Here is a 19,546-nt window from a genome sequence, read left to right as displayed (position 1 = left end):
ATCGTTTCTTTGGCTCGTGAGTGAATTAAATCTACCAGCCAATTGCATATTTTACCGGCATTAACTTCTACACATGCAGGGGAAACCTTGACTTGATTCTACAGTGGCCACTTCATTAGGTACACCTATACTATCTAAAGTCATCCACAATACACCAAGTCAACAATATATTCTGTTATGTTGCCTACAGAGTATTAAAAAATCCTCTCAATACAATCTCAAGCATAATATAACCTTCAACCATTACCTCAGCAATGCATATAATTTAATTATTATAAAAGCATTATTCATGTCAGAGCTCTTCTATTTGCATTCCATTGTACATTATAAAAGGTCTCACAATAAAAACTAAAAAGCATTTTTTCAATAAGAAATTAATATGAATAGAAAATACATGAAGCACTAAATCTAATATGAAGCAGCGCGTCTCATCTGCACGGTGTGGTACTGATTCAGCGTTGGTTTGGAGTCCCTGGGTCACATAACATGGAACATTTTTTTAATAAGAAATATTAATAAATATTGATATAAAATAGAAAATGCACTCAAATCTAATAGGAAGTGCGGTACTACAATTCGGCATTGGTTTGGTGTCTTTAAATCACATGACTTGCAAGCTCTTGATTGACTAATAGTAATTTATCGATGGTCCCTAAGCAAACCCCTGGTGGTTAAGAGCGAGCCCTCGGAGGTGAGCTAACCGGCATTATACTGCCAACACCGGGGGAAACAGATCAACAAGACGCCGTTTGATGCTGAATGTCTGTCGGATATCCAACTTAAAACTTCAGCGCGGTGCATGTTTCTATCCGGCCTATGAGCATTAATATACAGCTGCCAGTTTATCAGGTACACCAGGCTAAAACTAATGCAGTCCTGTAATAAATGCCTTCATGAAGGTTAAAACTTAAAATATTGTGATTAAACAACATTACATACGATTGTAACGTGATTCATTTTATTGATTGTCAACCAAGTGAGACTTTAACAACAAATCTAATAACCGAAGATAAACTGTGTTTGTTGCCAAACAACTTCCTCAAGTTAGAATCTAACCAAATATTATCTTTTGATAAACATGAACTAAAGCTGGTTCAGATAAAATAAAAACATTGGATTCACGAGGTCAGCTGATGCGTTAAAATGTGAAATAAAAGAAGATGCAGTAATTTCATGAACATACCAGGGAGGATAACTTATGTCGGGTAAACTGAAACGAGGGGGGGCTCCGTGAAAGTTGGTGGTAAAGCCGCGGTAATAAACCAGATATCTTGTTATATGTCTCTTCAAGGTCTGAGCTTCAGGTCTGTGAGCAGCCGACATACAAAGGAGAACAAACTTCAACCGTCCGAGGCTCGACTTCAACAGCTCCATGGCAGATTGTCCAACCTTAAATAGTGGCTGAAAACACCGAGACCAAAGCAGTGTTTGAGAATTCACTGACTCTGGCTGAAAACACCGAGACCAAAGCAGTGTTTGAGAATTCAATGACTCTGGCTGAAAACACCGAGACCAAAGCAGTGTTTGAGAATTCAATGACTCTGGCTGAAAACACCGAGACCAAAGCAGTGTCTGAACCCTCCTCCTCTCCAACAGGAGGTTGGCCTAAAGAAGATCCAACCAGCGCAGAGGGCCCCTCCCCCTTTCCGAGGCACTCACGGGCCGCCCGGTCCTCGTCCAGCAGTCCCTCCCGGCTGCAGCTACAGCAGGAGATGTTCACTCCTCCGCGGCGAGACTGCAAATGAATCGCGCATGCGCGAAGCCGCAGCTGGCTAACTTCACTTGTTGCTGCTCCACAGTGTCGCTGACATTTCAGATCTGATTTTATTAAGGAGGAGGTTTTGCATCACCTTCCCTGTCCCAGTGCGCAGTGTCTCAGCTGATGTTTGCTTCTCAGGCTGTAAATAAAAACTAAAAACTCTGCGACCTCTATCAGCTTTGAAAATCCTAATGTGATTCCAATGTGGTCACCAATTGTTTTCTATATTACTCATAAACATAAATGACTTTTCAATCTCTTTTTTACTGATTTACTGTAATTTATTATAAACAGATTTTTAAAGAGTTTAAATTCAAAGACTTGAGAATCCAAAATCAGCTGTTGGGTCAGGCAGATAATTAATTCTTTCCCTGAAAATAAAAACACTATTAGGAATATTTGAGTGACATATAACACCTCGTATTCAACAGTAGATGACAGGAAATGAAAGTAAACAGATGTGGAAATATGGAGGAATGTGCCGTCACTACTTCACCTGGTGAACCAAGTAACAAAAGATCACATGTTCAGGCACTTTCTGGCAGGTATTTTAACAGGTAAAAAAGTACAAGGTGAGTTATAATATGCCAAATATAACTCTTCTGAATGAAATCAAGTCATTTTGAGGAAGAAATAACCTTTCAGTCAATAAGTAGAGGCTTCAGTCACTGTCTGGAAAGTAAAATACTGCATTTTATGGGTTGTTTTCACCATTTAAAGTTATTTTAACAGGTAAAAATGGGTTGGATTGGTTGGTACACAGCAGGTAAAATAATGCAGAGTTATAAGGATAATTGCAAAAGATTATGTCTTTATTTTATATATAACTCAGCAGTAAGTCATGTTATTATAGGCTACAGTCCGTTTCCCAAATATAAACAAGGATATTAGACGTCCGTTTTCGCTGAATTCTGATTGGCTCAACGGCGCCGATCAAAGGAGTTTACTTTCCATCTGGGGTGAGTTCAATCCAAAACCTTTTGCACCGGTTTGCTACGTAGGTTTGTATGACAAGTGCAACAGAGAAGAGGGCGAAAGAACGTCCATCTCCCTCGTTCTCCAGTCTTTCTTTTAGGCTACTTTACTTTAGCTTGTTGGTCGACAGCTGACTCAGCACCGCAGCGATACTTGGATTAGTAACTGTAATAATGTTTTGGAAATAGCAATCTGTTAGCTAGTTACAGGGAAAATGAGTCAACTCCGAGGCAGTAAACACAGCACACAGCTCCACACTGCTGTCTGACCCTAGCTGGTCCACTGACACCATAGGGGTCATTTACGCTGGGGATGCTGGGACTTTTTGAAATGGCTGGTTTTCGTCCCACCACCTTCGTGAGACACTAACATCACTGAGCAGCTCCTTCAGTGGCAGGCTGATACACCCACGCTGTGTGAAGGAGAGATTCAGGAGATCTTTTCTTCCTGCTGCCGTGAGACTTTAGAATCAGAAAAACAGAAGAAAAACAGCTTGCTCCACAGAAAATGTCTCCAGAAGGAAGGAAATTACCAGTTTAATGCTCAAAATCTTTTGGGGGACGACTCCCAGACCCCTCATATGTATTTTACCATCAAATATTTAATCTAAATAGTGACTAACAATCTTCTTGTCTTGTTCTCGTGCATCATCACGCCCCTAATCTGAGCCCTCATGTCCCCACCACGTTTCAACACAAAGTGACCCGCTCCGCTCTGCACCAGCTCCTCTCTAGTAGGCCTAAAAGTGAACACTTTTGCAAGGTATTGTATGCATGCTACATTCTCATTAGGGGCTGAGCACCCCTAAAGGTCTGATCCTAGAATCGCCCCTGCAGTGTAGAGAGGCAGCTGCTGTGTGAAGCCTAATTGTAGCAAAAGGGCAACATATAATAAAGAATAAACAATGCCTGATATTTTCCCATTCAGCACTAGGCCTACATGCTTGCAGCTATGAATGTTTCTTTGCAGCAAGAGTCACCATCAGGAATCAGGTGTTAATCCCTGGCAACGTTTCACCAGTTCCTTCTACACATGACCGCCACTAGCACAGAGTCTGGTGTCAAGCGATCTCCCGAATAACTAAAGTAACTTTGGTAATTTTGTGGATCTGTCACTGTTGTAATGTAGGTGGCAGGTTAGCCCAGTGGTTTGAGTGACCACGCTGCCGCAACACAATGTTAAAAAAAACATTTCCAGGCCTTTTCCCTCATTTTCCATGTGTTTTCCATGACTGGAAAGTTGGTCAAGTGTTTTCCAGGTTTTCCAGGATGTATGAGAACCTTGAATAAATTTTGTGCTGTGTGATTTAGGGACTCCAAACAAATGTTAAATTGTAGAGCTACACTTGAGCAAATGAGAAACAACCGTTCATTTTAAATTTCAGAAATTTAGAAGGTTTCATACTCTGGAGAAAAGAGTCTGGAGACAGTTACAGTTTTATAGTGGTGCTTTACTTCCCATCATTCTTCCTTCTTCTATTACACACTCTCCCAAACACATCCACAAAACCCCACAACATAACATCGTGGCGCCGCCTGGTGGGGATGCTGTGACACTGTCAGTACAGGAAAGTGAAGTTACTTATTATTTTGGAGAGTTGACAGTTATGTAGGTCTACCTTGTTGCTTTTTGGATCCTTTGTAGATAAATGGCTTGCTAAATCATCAAAGTCAGTCTGACGGTTTCACATGTCAGCCTCCTCAACAGAACATATATTAAGTTAATTATCTATCTGCAGTTTTACAGGTTCAACTTTCCTAGAAGCGAGTCACGTTGAGCAGATTAACTAATACGCGTTTCTAACTTTAACAACAAATCTAATAACTGAAGATAAACTCTGTTTGTTGCCAAAGAACTTGAAATTTAACATTAACTAAGTGAATTGAGCTATTATCTTTCGATAAACATGAACTAAAGCTGGTTAACATAAAAACACCACAGTTGACTGGACTGATGAGAGATCAGCTGATGCCTTCAAATGGAAAACTGCAGTGTGTACTGGGTTTAATATATCCTGCCCCGGACCGTTTTTCCCCCAACAAGAGACTAGATCTAGATTGTTTCGCCTTTTTCATTGTCGGACATCTCCGTGAAAATGAATCGCGTGTTGACTTGGTGCGGCGAGGAGGTGAAATGCCTCACTGACATTTGGTCAGAACAACACATCAGATGTTGGTGTGGAGTTGGATGGAGACGGTGAGTAACTGGAGCCTGTCGCTGGTTTCATCAGTTCTTGTATTACTGCATCTATGTTACTGCTAGTCTACTACTACTTCTGCTAGAAATGATAATACTTGTACTACAACCAACAACAACAACTAAGCTACTCCTACTACTAATACTCCTGCTTATAATATCACTGTAACAACAACTGCTGTTTATACTATTACTACTGTTAAAAACAACATCTGCCTACCATTACAAGGCTACTATAAAACAACCGTGTTGGGCAAGTTACTCAGAAATTTAAATAAGTTACTTGTTACTTAAAAGGGATAATATTACATTACTTATTACTGGGTATTAAAAGTAACAAGTTATGTTAAGGTTACTCGTTACTACAATAAGTAACCTGAGCTGTCAACATGCAGCCTCTCAGACCAGATGATGCTGCCACAGGGCTCTGAGTATACAGTATTTAACTACATAAATATCTCTCCCGACGGTTCAACTAACAGCATATTCATATCAGCAGCAAGAAGTTGGCCTATGGTTTTGGCTGAAATAAAAAACAAAGCAATGCTTTCACGACTGTTGAACTACTGTTTTTGTGCACATGCACTAATAAAAGCAGTATTCAGTGTTTTTACAGAACAATATTAAACGTTACTTAATGCCACTCTCCTGATAAACGCATGCATCACTGGCAGCAGTGGCCTCCCGGTCAGCTTCGGAGAACAGCTACAGCCTACTCCTACCACCACTGTTAACATGTTCAGTCTCTGATGAGCGTTACTCAGTAACTACTTGCTGTTACTGACAGGGGAAGATGCTGCACCACAGGACGGGAGAGAGGAGAGTCGCTGGACTCCACTGACGTGGAGGCAGAAGACAAAAAGTGACACCCTGACCGCCATTCCTGGAAGTCAGTCCAGGAAGAGGAAAGTGAAATCTTCTCTGGTGTCAGACAGAACAAAGAAGATTCCTGGAGCAGATGCTTAATGTGGATCGAACCCATCAAGCCCAACGCTTTCTCTGAGAACATGATGAGGTCTCAGCAGAAGGCAGAGGGTAGAAGGTTTAATGCCATGCAGGCACAACAACGGACCGATCAGCAAATGTTTATGCAGCCTTGGAAAAGTTTCTGAAGAATCTGTAGAAACTGTTCAACACTGTCATTCACACGTCTTTATGATTGTTCAAAGTGAAGGAAGGAAACATGTTGCATATTATAACCTGTGTTGTCTACATTAATATTGTTTTGTATTTCCTGTTTCAATCCAGTGTAATAAACTGTCTATAGATTCAGGAAGCCTCCCTCCTTTAACTCTTTATAGTGAGTGTAACCCTGAGAATGACAAAACACAACATCAAAAAGCAACAACTTGGCTGTGACAACACCCAAAATCAGTGCGCCCAATGTAGAAAGAGGATGGAGGTCAGGTAGCGGCCGACCTGAATGTTTTATCCACTCGATGCGTCTGAAACACGACAGCAGGCGTCTTGAGATTAAAGACAGGAAGCCCTTGCGTCGTCCTGCTGTTGCTCTTCCATCACTTCCACTTCGCTACTGTCCACTTACTCCTCTCTCCTCGACTGTGTAGCTACTCAGACGTTTTGGCAAAGTATTAAATTCCCATATCAGTTTTGATACAGACTGTTCCTTGGGATAAAGTGTGGTCGTTACCCTTTAATTATTTGTTTTCTAATATAGTGAGAGAAGTAACGTTTACACTGATTCACCAGATCCACGCAGAAAAATCTTTCTTTAAAAGATAAAAGACAGAATATTGACAGGAAGGATAAGAAAGGACTGTACGTCTGTGTGACATTAATGCTTTTATTCAGTAGACGACAGGAAATGAAGGTGAACACATTTGGAGCAGCCGTCGCTACTTCACCAGGTCTGGGGACCGACTGGGAACTTCGTACAGTAACAAGCATGCTGTGTGACATCACGTGTAGTTTGGACCAATCATAGCGCAGTTTTGGACGAAACGTTTAAAATTACACATATTTACAGTCATTTTTAACCAGATAAGAAACAAACTATTATTCTAATAAGGTCACTTTTATGTGACTTAAAACATGAGATAGGGGATCTTCAAATTCAACATGTTTGACCTCAAGAATACACACAGTGGCTTGTTAAGAAACAATGGAAATATAACTAAATACATTGTTTACATAATGAATAATGTGCTCATTGTTCAAGAGAAACGAGCACATTCAATATAAACAATTGCTACAACAAAGCGAGAACCATTACATATTAACATGTAAGTGACAGACTGGTTCAGCTGTATATTCACTATAATATACGTGGAATTAACTTCATTTAATTGAATACATTCAAGCTAATGACACTGTATTGTTCAAAAACAGCACCAGCAAGATTAAGATAACAGTCAGCATTGTATTTGACTCCTTGGCACCATGATAAATATTAAATTATACATTCATTGAGGACTGACCATTTAAGTAGCTTATTTGAACACTGAGTTTTCTCACTACAAATACATACTTTTCTGAAACAAGTGAACTCCAATTACAAAAAGTAACATTAGATTTTCCCTGCAAACATTTTCAGTAAAGTTCAGTCACCTTTTCACAAACAAACAAAAAACAAAATAAAGAATTTTTGTTGATTTTTCCTCCGACACAAATATTCTGACAAAATTTGCGCACAAAACAGCCGCCAAAATCCAGACTTTGCGTGGACTGGCGGGCTTGAATGTTTGAAGGCACTACATGGTTAAGGTAAACATTACATTTTATATAGGCTACATTACAGATCTGGGATCTGCTGGTTTAACAAGCCACCTGATTATTTAGGGTACCTGTTCTTTTTGGTTTTAGCCCCTGAGTTTGTGGAAATAAATATTTGGATTTGATCCATTCTACTTTTACCAGGTCCCTTTAAAGCTCTGTTGTGTTGAGATACGTATGTAGCTTTGTCCATTTCATTTAGATGCCATCATGTCTTTAACAACATCGAGTGGATAATTCAGTAGTTTTGACTCAGTGTGAGAGACGCATGAGAGAATCTCTGGGTGAAGCGCTGAATACTTTTAAAGGCCAACAGGGTGGCGACTCCACTGACTGCATAAAGAGGTTCAATTGTAGAAGTCTACACTCACCGGCCACTTTATTAGGAACACCGGATCAGCCGCTTTTTAAGACAAATAGCTAATCAGCCAATCACATGGCAGCAACTTAATGCATTAAATCAAGTAGACGGGGTCAGGACTACTTGCTGAAGTTCAAACCGGGGAAAAGGGGATTTAAGAGACTTTTAATGTGGCGTGGTTGTTGGTGCCAGACGGGCTTGTTTCTTAATAGTGCCAGGAGTCCAGAGCGGTCTAATGTACCGGTTAATTGATCTCTCTCTCGCTCTTGGCTGGAACAACTTTCTTTGCTTTCCATTTGCAGAGCCTGGGCTGTGCAGGAAAACCGGAGCACACTGAGGAAATATTCGCTATATTTAACTACAAGTGTATTGGATTACAGTACATTTCTATCCCTTTAAGGGAGCCACAGTGTGCTGACAATATTTCTTCTACTGGTCCGCTGCTGCGTTCTGAACCCTTATAAATGGTTCAGAACGCAGCAGCGCATCTGGTTTTTGATCAGCCCAAAAGGACTCATGTCACTCCATCACTCAGTGACCTCCACTGGCTCCCCGTGGCCTCCAGAATCAGATTCAAGTCACTAATGCTGCCAACAGTGGTGGAACGAGCTACCACACGCCATCAGAGCTCTAACTTCAAGAAGCTCCTGAAAACTCATCTCTTCCGAGAACACTTCCTCTTATAACACCTCTAACTCCTAACATCTAACATGCACTTCCTGTGCTCTTCTTCTTCTATCCCCTACAATTATCTTGTACTGCTTTGCACTTTTTTTGTTAACTCTTCCTTCGCTAGGTATTTACTCCAATGATGTGATATGAACTAGTGTTGTGTCGTTCAAAGAACGTTTCGTTCATTAGACCTAATCGTGTGTATGACTCGGGAGGAACGGGTCGTCTCAGTGAGTGATTCGTTCATTTTCACGCATGCGTGAAGGATCTTGGACTCTTACGTTCGCTCGTCACACGGCAGCTGCGTCAGCACAGGAAACAGAACTGATTAGTTCACGACTCTCAACTGTGGGTCTGTTTGAGTCGTTCATTTGTCACGTGACAGCTACTGTGGAGAAAGAGAGGCAGGTCGGCTGTCAGGTAACAGTCACTGGACTGATATTATATAGCTTTCTTGTTAAGTATGTGACATTTAACAAAGCACAACGTTATTACAGCGCAGTGATGTTGTGCTAAGTTATAGTTATTACTGTAACTTTGCTAGTGTTTACAGCTAACAGCTGATGAGAGTTGTTCTGGGTCCACTTCAGAGCCCTGACAGGGTTCTACCTGGAGCCGAATTACCTCCGAGGTCGTCTCCTCTCCAAAACAAACAGACCCGGTCATTAAAACATTAAAACACAGCCACGTAGCAACGTTAGCGTTAGCTTTGTAAACAGCTAACAGCTGATCCAGGTCTGCCAGGGAACGCAGCGTAACTTTTCCTTTTTATTCATCAACAGAGCCGAGCTGTTGTTTCACAGCTCGTGACTGGTGAACAACCTGCAGTGTTTGAGAGCGACGTGCTCATGTGTGTTTCTCTGTCTGCAGAATCTGGACCTGATGTGGCCCATCCTGCGTCCAGACCTGCCAAACTGCTGCGTTTATATAATGTGTTAATATTTCTTTGTTCCTCTCTCTGTGCTGGAGTTCTTTAAGAACTTGGTGGCTCGATCCAGATTATTATTAAATTGGTTGAATTTTAATAAGAGTGTGTTTCTTCATATAGTGTATCAAGCTTATTACTTCAATATATTTACTGCAAATCTGATATTAATATTTTACTCCTGGATAGGGACGTTAGGCTGCTGTATGAATGAGCACTTTAGAGATAATGATAGTAATTATATACATCAGCCTTTATGTGGCCGGTCTGGTTGTATACTACTCGGGAAAGATTGTGACAATGGACGGATTTAGCCAGAGTAGTGGTGATTACATATAGACAGCATATTTCTGTGGTTTTTACATGGTTTGAATTTGGCTGTGGGCCCAGGGGGGGGTTATATAATGATGATATACAATAATCAAGAGGTGAATTTGTCCATTATACTTTGTCAATTAAAGCAAGCCAGGCAGCCTTCCGTGTTTGAGAACGGCGAGCTGTTTTTTAATCGCCCACTAGAGGGCTGCAGCGCCGCAATAACCAGCCTAGTTCAAATGAACGAAATGACTCAAAAAAACAAAGAGATTTGAATGAACGAGTCTGTCAAAAGACTCGAACTTGCCAATACTAATATGAACTATGAGCTCTACTAGTATTTATTGCTGCTCTTACTTGTATGTATTGTCAGTTGTAGATCTGTAGTTGATGCTCTGTTGACGCTTGTATGTTGTTCCTCAAATGTAAGTCGCTTCGGATAAAAGCGTCTGCCAGATGAGTAAATGTAAATGGTCCAACAAAACAGTATTTGGTTGTTTGTGACTAACATGCGTGACTCAGTCTACAGATTCACACACACCTTCACAGCAGCTCTGGAAGATCTTTATGATAACTGTTTCCCTGCTCAGGAGAACCTGCAGAAAAGAAAAGTATATATTACATAAAGTCAACTTGCTTTCAATTCAGAAAACGGACATTTTGGTGTGAACCTGCCCTTAAAGATAGCATCAATGCAAAACTACTAGTATAGCAATATTATAGTAATTGGTAAAAATATGGTAAGCAGCTGACAATAAAATGTTTATATAAGTGCAATATTTGGATTAAAAATGTAATACGGTGACATTAATGGGGTAAATATCTTTTAGATCTGTTTAAAGACTCTGTAAGACGAAATATTGACATTTAGGGAAATCAAAATGTCGAATCATCCATTTATTGGACGGTTATGTTTTACAACTCGCTATATTTATTTGTAACAATCAGAATGAGAACCAGAAGCTGTGCCCCTACACTCGAGACTGCCTGTGCAAATTTGCAGTCAGACTTTGCCTCATTACAATCTGCCCCGTTTCATTTGAAGCTACTTTTAAATGCACACAAGACAAAGGTGATGATATTTGCACCTACTAATACTAAAGTCCCAGCTCTCGCTATTAACACAACCAAGACGAAGCCATTGAACTTGTTGATACTTATAAATACTTGGGTATCCGGCTGGACAAAGCTTGACCCTCTTTATCATGCGGCTCTCAGGTTCATCACAAACGCTGGCTATCAGACACATCACTGCATCTTATACAGTAGGGTAAATTGGCTGTCACTCAAACTGCGCAGGATGCTACACTGGCACATTTTTATTTATAAAGCTATTTTAGGATTTTTGCCTTCTTATATCTGTTTAAAATTTGTTCATATGCAAAGCAAATATTTATGATCTAGTGACGAACTACTTTGTTTGAAAGAGGAGTCTGTCTTACTACGGCCCTTCGTCCAGGAATGAACTCCAGTCTGAGCTTAAGATTGGTGCGAAAAAAAAGAATATCTGATATTCTGATGGACATATGCAGTTGTTTTAATTAACGGAAGGTAGATCTCTACATTTAGTCCTTATTTTGTTTTTTTAATATATTTTAAACTCTTTGCATTTTTGTCCATGTAAATATTTTGTAAACTTTGTGTGTAAATCTGTCTTGTATTTTAATTTACGTAATGTATTGTTTTTCAGCTCATGGTTGAAAAATTGTATTTTATTTGTGCTTTGCAGGACTGTGTCTCAATGGGACATTTCCTGTTTAAACAAAAGTTTTTTTTATATAGATAGATAGATAGATGCCTCATAAATAAATAAAGGCTACAACATAAGTCCGGTAGCTCACCTGGTGGAGCGTGAGGGTTTGATTCCACCTCCAGCTTTGTGCTGAATGTCATCCTGTTTCTCTCCCCGTTTACCTGTCTCTCTTCAGCTGCTCCTGTCCAATAAAGGCAATAAAATTTTAAAAAACTAATACCGTATATCTGAGAGGACGAGACCATCTCGACACAAGATGGTTTCTGTCAAGCATCTGTGATGTTGATGTCTGCACATGATGAATATGTTGATACAATCCATTATATAAACTGACCTTTATTACAGCGTACTGTGATGAACTTTGTAGCTACAAGCAAAACTAGAACTGCAGCAACAGGTAGAGCTCCTAAAGAGAATCCACAAAGAAACCATCCTGTGACGTCCCCTCTGCTGCACGTGTCCTCAAACAGTTTCTCTGAAACACACAACAAAACCTAGAGTCACACTCAGAATGTAAACTGTATCTCATGTACAGCACGCTGGTTATTACCTACACAGAACTACTACTGAGGCGACCATGCTGCTAAAATCTATGAACATGTAAAACTACTTGCAGATAAAACCACTAAGATGAATCTCACCTGGCAAAGTGATGTTATTACTGATTATATGACCGATGTCGTCCTGCTGGACTACACAGTGGAACCGGTTGTTTTCGGTCTTCTTCACAGTAGTTTGGAGGGTGATGTAGAAGTGACCTTCTCTTTCTGAGACCTGTGGCTCCTCAGCAGGAAGTTTGTTTCCAGCACCGTCCTGCCACTCTACTGTAGGTTTAGGAAAAGCACCTCTAACTTCACACTGCAGCAGGACCCCAAACTCTGTGACATCAACTATCGTGATGGACGGCTCTGCAGCTGCACCTGTGAACACAGTAATAAGAAAACAATACAAACAGTTAGAGCACTACAAATGTAGTTTTTGTCCCCAAAATACCCAGTACACTGTATGTAAGAGTCAGAAAAACTTTTAGTAACGGTTCCTCTATTAATCCCATTTATCACTGTACAATGAATATCTTTTTGGACTTTGTTTTGGACTCTTCGTTGGACAAAAAAGCAATTTGAAGACATCACTTTGGGCATTTTCACTATTTCCTGACATTTAAAAACAAAAATTAAAAAGAAAAATGAAAAAAAAGAAAAAAAAATTATTGTTAGTTGCAGCCTTACTCAAAAATATAATTTTATAGATTAATATTTAGCTTTTGTCAAGCTAAATTCAAATAATTCAAAAGCATGTTCACCCCAAAGTGCGTATATTTTGTCAATGAGAAATATGTTCCACTGATTTCATATAACCACAGAAAAGAATCTTAATTATAATAAAATCATCTTTCAGTTATCAGTGTAACGTTAGGGAGTAAGATTACAGTCTAATGCAGTGGTAGAGTCTGACAGTTTCACCAACAGTTTAAAAGACTGATGTGCCGTTTACATCGTGACCCACAGAGTCCGACCTTAAAGACACATCAGGAGAAACTAGTGGAGAGTCTTGAGTTTAATGTTTCTGATCTCTACACCTGCAGGTTGACTGCTTTGGGGGGCAGATGGGCGGCTGTCTGTGTGTGTGAGTGTGAGAGTGTGTGCGCGAGCGAGCAGGTGACAGGTGAACTACTCGAGTTGAAGAAAACTTGCTGTAAAGGAACACTAAAGAATCTCACCACAGATAAACACGTAGGTCTCAGCATAAATCTGATGTTTGATCTCCTCCTGTGTGGCTACACAGCGATAGTTGTCGGTCTTCTTCACAGTAGTTTGGAGGATGATGTAGAAGCTGCCTCCTCTTTCTGAGACCTGTGGTTCTTTAGCAGGAAGGTTGTTTCCAGCACTGTCCTCTAGGTTTTGGAAAAGCACCTTGAACTTCACACTGCAGCAGGGCCACGTCCTGCGTTTGATAAAGTGTCCTGACAGACGGCTCTGGAGATGCTCCTGTGAACACAGTAAACAGACACATCAGCTATAAAAGGACAATAACAGGATTATAAATGTAACACTGTGATGTTTCTTGTTCGTCTCTTCTCCGCTTGTAAATGAGGATTAAAGTGAGAGTGAGAGTGAGATGTTGTGATCTGTAGCGTGCTGCAGTTACTGCAGTGCTAGAGTCTGACTGAACACAGTTTCACCAACAGTTTAAAAGGCTGATGTGCCGTTTACATCGTGACCCACAGAGTCCGACCTTAAAGACACATCAGGAGAAACTAGTGGAGAGTTTTGAGTTTAATGTCTCTGATCTGCATGTACACTTTAATGCAAACATTGTCCTGTATCATAATGATGAAGATCATCATGACGACATTTCAAAATACATTTAACACCACAACTCTGCAGTAGTGATGATGAAACCAAATATGAAAAGGTCTTGGACTACTCTGGATGGCTCTTTAACAACAGCCTGTGGGCAGCTCCCAAAGTACTCTGAACATCTAATGAACCAGGAGGACGCTGTGGAGGGTCAGGTTTAATAATTAAATAATCTTTATCTAGAGGTGAAGCTAATTAGCTACCTTCACTGTTGTGCACTGGTATTACATACTCATTTACTCAAGTACTGTCATTATATACAATTTTAAGATACTTGTGCTTTTACGCTTACATTTGTCTTAAAAACTGTATTTACTTTGCAAATTATAATTTTACATGATATACTATAATATAAATGAATACATTATAATACGGTGGAAGACTACTGTAGTAATAACATGTACTGTAATATAAACAAGTTGTATATTAATGTAATAAATGTAATGATGGTGCACTTCTACACCGCCATCATTGAGTCCATCCTCTCCTCCTCCATCACCATCTGGCACGTTGCTGCCTCTGCCAGGGACAAGAGCAGGCTGCAGCGCATCATTCACTCTGCAGAGAAGGTGATTGGCTGCAATCAGCTGACTCCTCCCACCCCAAAAACAGATTCTTCCCATCTGCAGCTATGTACACAGTATTATCTTCCGTTGTGTTACTTCTGCACAACACAAACCCAGAGTAATGCACATGTAAATATGTGCAACGTTGTTCTTTCTCTGCTAACAGTTGTATTATTTTTCTCTATTCTTTTATTATTATTATTATATAACTTGCATTGTCCATTCCATATTTATATAGTTCTACGTGTAGCACCTCATCACCAAAGCAAATTCCTCGTATGTGAAGGTTTGTGCTCATTATGTTTCTTACCGTTTGGAAGTCCGGGTGTTTTTCCAGACAAAGTCAGCAGACAGAAACAGAAGAACAGAAGCTCCTGGACTGTCGACATGTTGGAGAAGTAACTTAAATTAACGATAACGGTGCAGATAACTTCACTTGCTGTTAGCTGAGATATTTCAAAATAAATGTACGCCTGCCTTTGGTGCGAGAGACCCGGGTTCAATTCCCCACTGTGACCCGTCCGCCATCGTGTCCCTGAGCAAGTATACACTAATACTAAACATTACATCTAACGTTATTTCAATTAAAACAAAATGCACAGTATGCCGCGTGGTCCACGAACTTCCTCGTTTTGTAATGGCTGTTGAATGTAATATAATGCGCCTTCCGGCCACCAGCGCTTTGTTGCGCTTCAGCTCCGTCTCTCCTCGTCTTTTCGGTCGGTGACTGGAGAAGAACAGAGGCGAAGTCCAGCTGAACAACAACAACAACAACAACTCCGCACATTGTGTTTTATGCAACAAAGGTAAGGGACTTTTATACATTTTGACGAAGGACTAGATAAACAATGAGCAGATATCAGCGATGTCTGTGGGAATGTCGGAGCTTTTACTGTTGAATGACATCGATTTGTGCTTCTGTCTTTGCTGCACATCTGGCTAACATCAGGGGAGAGTTGCAAGAATATTGTGATTCACATATGATCTTTTAATCAACATTATGTGTTTTTTCAGTTCAAATTTGAAAACAACACAGGAGCATTTTAGGTTAGATTCTTTTTTTTATTAAAACTTGCATTGAATGAGGTTGTATATATCTGAGGTAACAGAGCTCTGCACATGGCTATACAGAAAATACAACTCAGTCATGGAACATGTGCTTGTAAACCAAAGTACTTTAAAGTACAAAGCAGAAATACATGTTTTTACAACACTCTAATTCTCTCTGTCTGTGTCACAGTGATGGATGGTGATGAGGAGCTGGAGAAAGCAATGCAGAGCACATCACCCACCAAGGAAAATTTACTTACTGAACACTCAAACACAATTTTGGTCAAACAGTGTTATTAAATGCCAATCTGTTATACCATTGAATCTTTTTGTGCATTGCCAGCTGCTGCTCCATCATCATCATCATCATCATCATCATCATCATCACTTGCTGATGTTCCTGGTAACCAGCAGGGTTCATGAACTGATTTGCTCAGTAGCGAGGGTAAGTACCCATTTTTGTCTTCATGCAAGAAAAATCTATCTATATTGCGTCACCTGCTTAGACTTATAAAGGCTAAAGAAGAGTATTTTAATTGAGCATCCAGACCAAAATGTGTGAATGAAGTGCATCACTATTATATTACCAATTATCTTTTATATTATAATGAAGTACTCATTCAATTTTTAAGACTTAGCAGGTGAAGAGCGACTGTTGTCTGTTTTAGTACCCTCTGCTTCACTGCACCGACTCCCTGCTGACACCCGAAGGAAACTGCTTGAGCCGCTAGTAGATGGTAAAACGGTGTAATTTGTTTCTCCATCTGCAAAACATTCATGCTAATCAATAAAGTGTATTGTCTTATGCTCTGTAGTAATTCTGTTATACTTCAGACATATACTGGTGAGTGCTTTTTCTTATCTTGTTGTCATTCTGTCTTCGTAGGCCCGCCATGCCTACAGTAAAGAGAGAGGAGCCCCTTCCTCCTGAGCTGCAGTTTCTGGTGAAAGAGCTCCTAGTCACCAGCAAACTGAGAAGACGGTCTCAGCACCAGGTGTGTATCACGGGAAGATTTTATATTCAGTTGTATTTTCTTCTAAACAATGTCTACACTGTGGCCTGCAAGAGTCTTATACATATCTATAAGGATGTACAGCTGTGGTAAAAAGTTAATAAATAAATGTAAACAGAGTTTCTTGGTTTTAATTGAACCATACATTGATCTTTCCAGGAACCCTCTCACCTTCTGAGACTTCTTCTTCCCCTCATACACCTGAGCCACCACACAGTAAGATGTTTTCTTTACTCTGAAGATGTTGCTGTGGCTTTAAGTCTTGTAAAATTATGACATCTCGCTAATTTAGCTTTTCCTTTGTTCTCTCAGCTGGGCCTTTTTACTGTTGTTCCCCCACTGACACCCAGACCGGCCCCTCATACCCCTGAGCCACCACACAGTAAGGAACCAGCTACACTGAGGTGGTTCTACCTGCGATGGAAAACAGAGGACGGCGGGCCAAAAGCGACTCAAAGTAGAGATGAGCTGGTGCCAGCGATGGAAAAGCACTATGGGTTTTTAAAACTACTCTAAATGTGTTTCTGTGGCCAAAATGTTTTCATTTATTATAACATCTGTGATAATAATACAATGTGTGAAAATGACTACATGTCACTAATAATGTTGTTGTTTTTCATCCTTGTCCTCACAGCTGGGCCTTCTGCTTTTGTTGCCCCACCGGCACAGAGACCGCATCAGGATATAAGAAGGGTAAGGACAGAGCTCCAGCCTCAGGGACCTTTTTATTATAGCATCTGCCTCCACATCCAGAACTCACTGACACTGTGTCTGCGCTCCCATCCCTTTTTCGGGGGGGTAAACCAGAGAGTGACATTATGGCGAGACTGAGAAATAATTACATTCTCCCATGTATGGGCATGTATCTTCTACGATAAATCTTAATTGTTGTTTTAATGGTGTGTGAGTAGACATTTTCGAGTAGGCTACGTCACTCGCTTTGCAAAAAACACATCAGTCACTGCATCATGCATGCAGTAAACATGTTGCTGCTGAAAGATTCATGACGCTACCAGCCTCGCAGTCTAACGTTAAGTTGTTAGACTGAATTCCTAGACTTGGATCGACCTCACTTGCATGGAGCTAGACGTCGACTTTGACTGTCAACAATTGGTTGCTGTGAAAGACCACAAACTAACCACCGCACAGAATATAAAAGGCTCCGGGAGTCAGCTGTCCACGACAGACCTGAACCAGCCGAGGTACCGGCACAAAAACAAGATCTGGTTTAAACACAACTACACTGATGACAGAATCAAACCCACTAAGACAACAGCTTCAACAGAACTCAGAGCTTAACTGGTGACAGATGAAAAGGTTTACTCATACTTGCACAGGTGCCTTAAGTGCTTTTATATTGTTTTCACTAAATGCTTCAGTTGTAAATAAATAAGACCTGTTTCCATTAATGTCATTAGTAACCAGCAGTTAAACAGTTAAACAGAAACTTATACTGTACATTTACTGCTAAATTGAGGGCTTACTGCTGACACCAAACACTCCTCTACCCCTCTCACACATGACTTTTACACATTTTTGAAAGATGTCAAAAATCTCTCTCTCTTTAATTATCCAAAATATATACATCCCAGAAACTATCTAGATAGTATTTATGTCAGTATTGCACAGCCCTACTCCAGTGTCTACAGGTTGTCTAAAGCCAGATAAAGTCTCCGCCTGTGTGGATAAACCAGTGGTGGTCAATACTACATCTTTGCTTCACGCCTTAGCTGCGTGGATCTGGTTATTTAAAAGTCCTCGGTGGTCGGATAAATTGCCAAAAGCGGTTCACAAACATTCTGCCAGCATACCTAACTTACAACAAGGCCATTTACAAGTCTGTGCTTCATGAGGACCATAAGCTGAGGTGAATAAGTTATTGTTTAATTCAATTTTGAATTTAACACAACATCCTTGATTGTAAATATGATTTTTGCTGTGTAATATTACATAATAAACCGATATAACAAACTGTATTTTGGGCATTGCTTTAAAAAATTCTCTATACAAAAAATTATGTACACCTTTTAAACTGAGCTGATGCTCCTTGAAATAAAAAGTAGTGCAGCAGCTCAGTACTGTTGAAATTAATATTGAATACTTAAACCATTAGTATTCTCCTCTCTGACAAGTAGGCTACTATTTCATATTAATCAGAAGGAAAGGTGCTCATCGAAGTGGAATTTACATCATTTTATTAAAAAATAGCTGTTTATCTTTTATCATGAATTACAGCCTTCGCCCCGACTGGGATTCGAACCTGCGTCCAGATAAACGTTCAGCACCTCGGACCGCGGCCGCAAAATGCTGAAATCAGATTAGCTGTCAGTGAGTTACAACTATCGGCGGCTGGCCACCCGGGAGACCATAAAAAATCCCTATCTTAAGTAAATTAGTAAATCCATCCATCCATCCATCGTCAACCGCTGAACCTGCGTCCAGACACGGTCGCGAGGGGGCTGGAGCCAATCCCATCTGACATCGGGCGAAAGGCGGGGTACACCCTGGACAGGTCGCCAGTCCATCGCAGTAGATGAAAAAGTGGATGTCCTATTTAATTCTAAACACCTAAAAGTGTATACTGACCGAAATGAACAAACATCTCTCAACAACTCCTCTGATGATGGATGGAGACAGCCCACATGTAAAAACTATACACATAATAAATTCTACATTTATTGTATTTATGGCACTACGGTGGGATTTAACTGCAGATGCTTATTGTACAACATTCAACACGTCCATAAAAGTGAATTCAACTAAAAGACTCATCTGCTCTTGGTATATCTGAGCTGCTCTGTGCATAGTTGAAGCTACTCCACTGTATTTATCTGACCACTTTAGGTACTGGTTACTTTGCAGATTCAG

At 40.3% G+C, this 19,546-nt stretch overlaps 1 protein-coding gene and 1 long non-coding RNA gene across 8 annotated transcripts in view; one reads left to right on the top strand and one right to left on the bottom strand.

The window, feature by feature from the left end:
* LOC119886076 (butyrophilin-like protein 10) overlaps positions 1-19,546 on the bottom strand; it is a 38,234-nt gene that overhangs the window by 11,020 nt on the left and 7,668 nt on the right. The window contains exons 3-6 of one of the 4 annotated variants that reach the window (XM_038696592.1): positions 12,331-12,609; positions 12,024-12,164; positions 11,778-11,870; positions 10,180-10,532 (exon numbers count right to left, since the gene is read on the bottom strand). The exons of 1 other annotated variant lie outside the window; for it this stretch is intronic. In XM_038696592.1, coding sequence (XP_038552520.1) covers positions 10,480-10,532; positions 11,778-11,870; positions 12,024-12,164; positions 12,331-12,609 — 566 coding nt within the window. In that variant the 3' untranslated portion in view covers positions 10,180-10,479. Of the gene's footprint in view, positions 1-1,183; positions 1,590-10,179; positions 10,533-11,777; positions 11,871-12,023; positions 12,165-12,330; positions 12,610-19,546 lie in introns of those variants that run through there. 2 more of the 4 variants (XM_038696595.1, XM_038696593.1) reach the window with 2 other exon arrangements.
* Positions 15,176-18,276, top strand: LOC119886107. Of its 4 annotated transcripts, XR_005441444.1 has the most exons (7): positions 15,176-15,421; positions 15,856-16,110; positions 16,298-16,402; positions 16,552-16,660; positions 16,838-16,894; positions 16,991-17,175; positions 17,313-18,276. It is a non-coding gene; the product is annotated as an uncharacterized LOC119886107 (long non-coding RNA). The 4 variants fall into 4 exon arrangements; XR_005441445.1 differs by lacking the exon at positions 17,313-18,276 and having other exon boundaries at positions 16,334-16,402; positions 16,991-17,277; XR_005441442.1 differs by lacking the exon at positions 17,313-18,276 and having other exon boundaries at positions 16,991-17,277.

This window comes from Micropterus salmoides, unplaced genomic scaffold, assembly GCF_014851395.1.
Source record: "Micropterus salmoides isolate LMB-PRFRI ecotype aquatic unplaced genomic scaffold, ASM1485139v1 Ms_hic_scaffold_4, whole genome shotgun sequence".
NCBI classification, from domain to species: domain Eukaryota; kingdom Metazoa; phylum Chordata; class Actinopteri; order Centrarchiformes; family Centrarchidae; genus Micropterus; species Micropterus salmoides.
This window is presented reverse-complemented; position numbering and strand designations above follow the sequence as displayed.